General features: G+C 45.7%; 1 protein-coding gene across 1 annotated transcript in view; it reads right to left on the bottom strand.

The window, feature by feature from the left end:
- Positions 1 to 1,752: 1,752 nt before the first annotated feature.
- The window catches only part of TGM6 (transglutaminase 6), a 30,907-nt gene continuing 24,300 nt past the window's right edge, over positions 1,753 to 8,359 (bottom strand). Inside the window, exons 11-13 of the mRNA XM_012557460.1 lie at positions 3,512 to 3,666; positions 3,098 to 3,231; positions 1,753 to 2,016 (exon numbers count right to left, since the gene is read on the bottom strand). Coding sequence (XP_012412914.1) covers positions 1,863 to 2,016; positions 3,098 to 3,231; positions 3,512 to 3,666 — 443 coding nt within the window. The 3' untranslated portion in view covers positions 1,753 to 1,862. The remainder of the gene's footprint in view (positions 2,017 to 3,097; positions 3,232 to 3,511; positions 3,667 to 8,359) is intronic.

Raw genomic sequence — 8,359 nt, 5'->3', positions numbered from 1 at the left:
TTCTTGGCAGTTTCCAAAATCGCATTACCCTCCACACTTTGGGCTCCTGAACTGTTTTCTCTCAATGTCCTCACCTCTTCCATCCCCAGCCAGGGCTCGCTCATTTGCTGCTGAGGTGGCCTCTGCTTTCAGCTGGGGCTGGAATAACCTGTGAAGCCAGTTTTGTCCCATTAAAGTTCTACCTCAACTCAACCGAGAGGATCGAACACGGGGGAGTTGAATGGAAACAGCTACCCAGCAGGTGTCCCTCATCCGTTCAGCTCTCCACCACCCACAATACATACCTAAACAAGGGCCTTCTCCTCAAGGTCCCTGCACAACCTTGAGGAAATGACTACCTGCCCAGTCCCTCCAGCTGCCCCTCTTATATGGGGTCAGCTGAGGCAATCTAAGGCCCTGACTCGTGGAATGCACCTGGATCCTCCAAGTCCACCCCCACGTTGTGTGAGTCAGTAGAGAGATGCCTCACTGAGGTGCTGGTGGATGGTAGTCCCTCAGCCTTGGACACAGGATTCTCCACCAAACACTGTGTGTTTATCAAAAAAACCAGTTGCTGTTGAGTTGACTCCAACTCATGGCAACCCCATGTGTGTCAGAGTAGAACTGAGCTCCACAGCATTTTTAATGGCTGATTTTTTGGAAGTAAGATCACCAGACCATTCTTCTGAGGGGCCTCTGGGTGGACTTGAACTTCCAACCTTCAGTCAGCAGCTGATCACGTTAACTGTGTGCACCACCTAGGGATTCCCATGTGTTTACTGACCCCCCTTTTGCAAAGATGACCTCATGTCCGGGTGTCTCTGCAGATGAGCCTACTTTGTTGCCGTTCATATTATTTAAATTATACAGCTAATTATAATTCCTTTGGCTGCCTAGAAAAGTTCAGAGCTGAATTCTAAGTTCAGTGCAGTTATCTTCGGGGCTTGTGGTCTATATTTTGGTCCTTGTCCCAGAGGTCTTTGTCCCGTTTTGACACTAAGTGTGTGATTGTGCTGTTGAGTATGTTTTGCAAAGTCAGCACCATAAAGGTTCCAAATAAATAAACAAACACTGGGTGTAGCTGGGCTGGCCGTATGAGATCCCTGATCACCAGAACTAGATCAGATTTGGGGCTGCAGATTCTGGGGGAATGTAATCCAGGTCTGGTGGCCCCTTGTTTATCTTCTTCAGCTTCTTTCAGTCAGCAACAGTCCCTCAGGCCCTGGGCCTGTGTCTTCATTTGGGAAATCTCCCATTTCTTCGAATCTAATGATTTGCAGGAACATGACTTTAGGGTAAAACTTACATGGAGTAAACAGCCCCAATTCAGCCTCTAGCTTGCTGTGTGGCCTTGGACAAGGCTCCCTCTGTTTCGTAAAATGGGAATGGTGAGGGGTGTTTAGGTTTCAGCTCTAACAAGCTGGGGTTCTCTGTCAGGGTTGGGGAGAGGCTTTTTGGGTCTGGATGTGGTCAGGGAATTTGAAGAGCTTAGAGAGAAGCAAGGAGAGCCTAGGTGGTCGGCCAGGGTAACGGTGAGCTGGCTGAGTTGGAGCAGCCAGAGCCCGGTGAGTCGGGGCACAGTGATGCTCGGTCTGTCAGCCTCCCAGCAACAAGAATGAAGAGATGAAGGTGGTAGAGGCTCCCCAAGTAGTTACATCATCCATAGTTGACAGAAAGTCTTAAGGATTACTGAGTCCAAAACCTCATTTTACAGATGGGAAAACTGAGGCCCAGGTGGGCAAGGGACTTGCCCAAGTTCACAAAGTAAGGCAGAGGCTGAAGCAGGAGTAGAACCCAAGCTTCCCGGCTGCCACATGGGAGGCGCAAAGGTGGGGAGGAGTAGACACAGGCCATCTCCTCTCCTGACAGCCCCTCCTGGCCCATCACTTAGCGGCGGCCACATGGATGATCACAAAGTCCTTGATATCTGGGAAGCGGGAGCTGACAAGGCCCACCTGCAGCTGCCTTGGGCCACTCCTAGAGGGGGTGATGCTGAACTGGACCGAGGCCCTCTCCTGAGGCTCCAGGCTGGGCACACTGGGAGAAAGGGGACAAGGACAAAGGCAGATGATCAGCCCGCTCTCTTGACTTGCCTGCCAGTCCAGGGCTCCCCAGAGCCACAAGTTCACATCTTGTGGTTTGACATTCAAGCCACGCCAGTTTGTTTCCAGCTTAATCTTCCCTTACTCCACTTCCCACTCTTCCCACCCAGCCAGGCTAGTCTCCTCCCCGTACCCTGAACACACCTTAAATTTTCCTTCCTCTGGGCTTTTGTCTGCACTGTTCCTCCCACCTAGGACATCCTTCCCATCCCAACTAAACCCAAGGCCCAGATCAAGTTTCTTTTCTTCCAGGAGACCTTCCCTGCCTACGGTAGCTATAAAGACCTCTAATTGGGAAGCCCTCCATCCTTCTTAACACCTCTATCCATCAATTAAGGCCTTGCTCAAATATCAGCTCCCTTGGGCTTCCTGACCCCACTCCACCACAACCCAAAGGCTGCCCCTGATGCCCTAGAGCTTGAAGGTCCATCCCTTACTCGTACAAATCACATCGTCTTCATTTGAAGGGCCACCTGCTCCTGAGAGCCCTTCTCCAGGCAGAACCACATCTGGTCCATCTTGGCATTCCCAACAATTGACATGTGGCCCAGAGCAAGGTCAGTATGATCAAGAACCATCTAAGTGAGTGAATAAATGGAAGAATGAATGAGTGAATGAATGAGTGAGAAAATGAATGGATGAATGAACAAGTCAAAACTGAGCTGAGCAGATGAATAAGTAAATGAATGAGTAAATGAATATATGAATACAAGAGTGAATGAATTAATGAGTGAAAGAGTGAACGAATGAAGGAGAGTATGAGGGAACGAATAAGTAAATGGATAAATGAGTGAAAATGTGAATGAATAATATGAGTGAATGAGACTAAGTGGATGAGTTATATGATTGAGTGAATGATTAAATGAATGAAGGCATGAATACACGCAGGAAGGCTGATGTGTCTAGGCAGTCTGGTTCCTGGGGTCCCGTATCCCTCCTACACACCCCTCCACCCTGGCAGCTTCTCCCTGGCCCATCCCATATGTAAGGCAGCCCGACCCCAGGCTGGCACTTACTCGATGCTGAGTTGTCCCCGGAGCAGGCCACTTCCCTCCGCCATCAGCGAACAGTCCTCCACTCTCTCCAAGAGGGGGTTGACCACCATCACTTCCACCACAACTGCCACCCCCACCATGGCTGGGCCCTGCAACTGGAGGGGCAACACTCATGAGCCATCCTCCCTCCTTCCCACCTCACCCCCCAGGGAACCCATGGTCCTTGCCTGCTCAGAAAAGGGGACATTTATTCCTTGCCTTCACATACCCCCATGTCCATCAACATATCCATCCCCCTGCCTTCACACATCTCCTCCCCATCCTTCAGAGCTGAAGCTGGAGTTAAAAGCACACAACCTCCAGCCTTCTGATGCTCTCCCCAGTTCTGAAGAGAGCCTACTAGGAACAGAGTGGTGGGATGAGGACAGGAGTTACCTTGATGGTGATGAAGTCCTCCAGAGTAATGTCCTTCTCCACCAGGAGCTTCTCTCCTTTGGTGACGAGACACATGGCAGCCAACAGGATCTTCCTGTCCTCTGTCAGGTCTTTCTTATACTGAGAGTAAGATATTGTGACTGGGATCTTTTTCTCTGAAAGGGAAAGCAGTGGTGGGAGTTAGGGGTCCGGTGTTCTTCAATGGTACCCAGAAGAAGGAAGGAAACACCCAGCTAATGGCTACATCATCTGGTCCTTGCAACCATCCTGACACAAGCAATATTATCCTCAGTTCACAGATGAAGAAACCTGAAGCTCAGAGAAGGGGATTTCTTGTCCAAAGTTCAACAGCAAGCAAATCAAGGAGCCAAGATGAGGGGGATTCAAACTCAGAAAAGTCAGGTACCACGACACCGGATTATTTCTCTAAGAGCTCCTAGAGAAATGTCTAAAATTTCCCTAGTAATTCAAGGTGGAAATCTCTCAGTCCATCAATCATTTATCCCTTTAAGAGTTCAGGCACTAAGTGTTTATTGAGCACAAACTATGTGCCAGGCACAGAGAAGAGGGAGGCCAAAGGCCTGCCTCAAGCTTCCAATCCAGTGAGCAGGTCAACTTCCTCTCCGCTTCTCTAAACTTTCCCCTCCATGAAGGCCCAGTCCTTGTCAGCCCCACCAACCATGGAGGACCTTCCCTAATCCCCCAACCCAGTGATCTCATGCCTTCTGTCCTCTGAGCTCCTGTGGTCCTGGTCATCTCTCTCTCCCTCTCATCAGCCACAAACACCTTGCCTATGTTTTCTCCTCTTGTGAGCATGGGTCGCTACCACAAAGCCATATGTGATCCTCAGTCCTATACATATATATACATATATATATAACCCATTGCTGTCGAGTCCATGCCGACTCACAGCAATCCTATAGGACAGAGTAGAACTGCCTCATAGCGTTTCCAAGGAGTAGCTGGTGAATTTGAACTCCCGACCTTTTGGTTAGCAACCTGAGCTCTTTTAAACACTGTGCCACCAGGGCTCTTTCTCTCTCTATTTGTTTTTTTACCACTGTATTTTCTTAAGTACCTTCAGGTGCAATGTGTCCCTTCTGTTTTTCCCCAGGCCCTACTGTTCCCTACTGTCCTACCACCACTGCTTCCTTTATTTCTGCTTCCTTCCTGCCTCTCAAGCCATCTGAGTTTGCAACTTGTGAACAGGGTCCTTAAAGGGCAAGGACTTGGCTCACACTCTCTGTTCCAGGGCTTTGTACATAATAAGTGCTTCCTGAATGCCAGTAGGATGATCCATGTAATAAAGTTCTGCTTTGTTTTATGGGCTTCCTTAGTCCAACAGGTCATTGCTGGGAGAATCCTTACAACAACAGCAATAATTAATAATTATAAAGCTAACTTTTACTGAGGGCTTAAAGGGTGCTGGGCATTGGAAGCACTTTGCGTAGGTTAACTCATTTAATCCTCACAACAACTCCATAAGTATTATTATGCCCAATTTTTCATAATATTAATAATACAATCGTCACCTTCAAATGTTCACTAGTAGTAGGAAATATGAAAAAACCTTTATATATCTTATGTCATTTACTCCTTGCAACAATCCATGGTGGCAGAGCAGTGGTTTTCGAAGTGTGGGCCTGGGGCCAGCAGCATCAGCATCACCAGGAACTTTTTAGACATGCAAATTCTCAGGCTCTACCCCAGACCTGCTGAATCAGAAACTCATGGGGTGGGTCCCAGCAATCTGTGTTCTGACAAGCCCTCCAGATGATGCTGATGCATGCAAGGTTTGAGAACCACTGAGGTAGAAAGTATCATCTCTATTTATAGACGAAAAAGCTGAGCCTTAGAGATTAAAGGGAGCAGCCCTAGATCACCCAGTCGTCCTAATACCTCTGTGCTGTTACAGTTGAAGAGAATTTCATGGAGTTCCAATGACCTTGATGACAAATTCCAATTTATGAAACACCAATAATATTTCCAGTCTCACTTCATCCATATCTTTCTGCTGAGTCTGAGGGAAAGGCAGGTGCAGGGCAAAGAGGGCCCTTGGCAGGCAGGGCAAACGAGACCCTGTTTCTGACATGCTGGATTAAGCAGCAGCATTTCCCAAACTGCATCACAACCACCCCATTCTGGTTTATTAACATACAGTTTCCTGGACCTCTTGCCTGGAGATTCCAATTCGTGGCGCTAGCTGGGGTCTCCATCATGCTGACATCCTTAAAGAGGTTTCTGGAATCACTGACTAAACTATGCAATATATTTTTAAAATCACACCACAGAAGTTGGAATTCATCAAAATTCAGAACTTCTACACTTCAAAAGACACTGCTAATAGAATAAAAAGACAAGCTACAGACTGGGAGAAATATCTGCAAATCACATATCTTATAAAGGACTGGCATTCAGCATATATAAATAATAATAATAATAATGAGAGAATAAGAAAACAACCAATCCAGTTAAAAACTAAGCAAACTATTTGAACAGACAACTCACCAAAGAAGACATATGGATGGCAAATAAGCACACGAAAAGATGTAGAACATCATTAATCATTAAAGAAATGCAAATTAAAACCACACTAAGATACCACTATAAACCTGGGTGGAAACCCTGGTGGCTTAGTGGTTAAGAGCTACGGTTGCTAACCAAAAGGTCAGTGGTTCGAATCCACCAAGCGTTCCTTGGAAACCCTATGGGGCAGTTCTACTTTGTCCTATAGGGTCGCTATGAGTCAGAATTGACTCGACCGCAGTGGGTTTGGTTTTTCCGGTTTATATACCCGGGTAGTGCAAACAGTTAAGTGCTCGACTACTAGCTGAAAGTTTGTCGGTTCAAACCCACCCAGTGGCCCCTCAGCAGATAGGACTGGCGATCTTCTTCTGAAAGGTCACAGCCTTGACAAGCTTATGGAGCGGTTCTACTCTATGCACAGGGGGTCGTTGTGAGTCAGAATCGACTTGATGGCAACTAACAATAACAACAACAAAACATACCTACTGAAGGGCCTGGGTGGTGTAAATGGTTAAGCGCTTGATCACTAGTGGAAAGGTTGCCAATTTGAACCCACCCAGGAGTGCCTTGGAAGACAGGCCTGATGATCAGCTTCCAAAAGGTCACAGCCCTGAAAACCCTATGGAGCAGTTCTACTCTGCACACATGGGGCTGCCATGAGTTGGAATGAACTTGAAGGCAACTAATATATACCTATTACCAAAAAAAATCAAACCAGTTTCTGTCAAGTCGACTCTGACTCACTGCGACCTCATCTGTGTCAGAACTGTGTTCCGTGGGGTTTTCAATGGCTGATTTTTCGGAAGCAGATCAGCTTTCTTCCAAGGTACATCTGGGTGGACTTGAACTGCCAACCTTTCGGCCAGTAATCGAGCACTTAACTGTTTGCTCCACCCGATGATTCCTATACCCCTATTAGAATAGAAAAACAAAACACAAAAACAAACAGAACAAAACTGACAATACCAAGTGCTGACGAGGATGTGGAGCAGCAGGAACTCTCATTCATTGCTGATGAGAGTGTAAATGGTAGAGTCACTTTGATAAACAGTTGGGCAGTTTCCTACAAAGTTAAACATACACCTGCCGTGTTGTTGCTGGAGTGCCGTCAAGTTGATTCCAACTCGTAGTGATCCTATATGTCAGAGTAGAACTGCCCCATAGGGTTTCCTGGACTATAATCTTTATAGGAGCAGACTGCCAGGTCTTATCTCCTGTGGAGCTGCTGGTGAGTTTGAACCATTGACCTTTGGGTTAGCAGCCAAGCACTTTAATCACTGCACCACCGGGGCTCCTTACATCTGCCATATAACTCAGTTATTCCACTCCTCGATATTTACCCAACTGAAATAAAAAATTGTGTTCATATAAAAATCTGTATATAAATGTTTATAGGGGCTTTATTCATAATAGCCCCAAACTGGAAACAACTCAAATGACCTTCAATAGGTAAATGGATAAACTGTGGTACGTTCATTCAGTGGAATACTACTTAGCACTAAAAGAAACGAACTATAAACACAACAAGGATGAATCTCAAGTGCATTATTCTAAGTGAAAGAAGTCAGACTAAAAAGGCTACATACTGTACTATTCCATTTCTATATGACATTCTGGAAAAGGCAAAACTGTAACGATGGAGAACAGGTTGCCAGGGGCTGAGGGCAGGGGAAGGGGCTGATACAAAGAGTAGTGATAGAGCTATTTTATATCTTGATTGTCGTGGTGGTTACATGACTGTATGCATTTGTCCGACCAGCAGGAGTCCTTTACACTAAGTGAATTTTAATGTATGTAAATTATACTTTAGGAAAAAAAGGGAAAAATCATACCACAGAGAAGCTAACAGAATGACATCAAATCTCAGAAAATGGTAGAAGATTTTCATAGCTTAGAAATGGTAGTACGAATCATAAAGAAAATGTAGGACAGATTTAATCACATAAAAAATAAACATTTTTTTCTTGTCAAAGATGAAGCCAAAATTAACATGGCAATCAACACTTTTTGGAAAGAAATTTCTCATTAAAAATCCAAAGTTTAAAAGATGTTTATGTCACCATAAAAGTTTTTAAGGAAAAAAATGGGACAGTTGTTTTAAAAGCACAGAGTGAGGAGGACCTCTAAAATATGCCACCAAACCCTAAAACCCATACAAATTAAAAAAAAAAGAAAAATCCTGCACATAAAAAAAATACTATTAACAAAATCAAAAGACAAATGAAAATTGAGGGCAAGGGAATATGCAGGAGCCTTGGTGGTGCAGTGGTTAAGGGCTTGGCTGCTAACCAAAAGGTCGGCAGTTCAAATCCACCAGCTGCT

The sequence above is a fragment of the Trichechus manatus genome, unplaced genomic scaffold, assembly GCF_000243295.1.
Source record: "Trichechus manatus latirostris isolate Lorelei unplaced genomic scaffold, TriManLat1.0 scaffold00104, whole genome shotgun sequence".
Taxonomy (NCBI): domain Eukaryota; kingdom Metazoa; phylum Chordata; class Mammalia; order Sirenia; family Trichechidae; genus Trichechus; species Trichechus manatus.
This window is presented reverse-complemented; position numbering and strand designations above follow the sequence as displayed.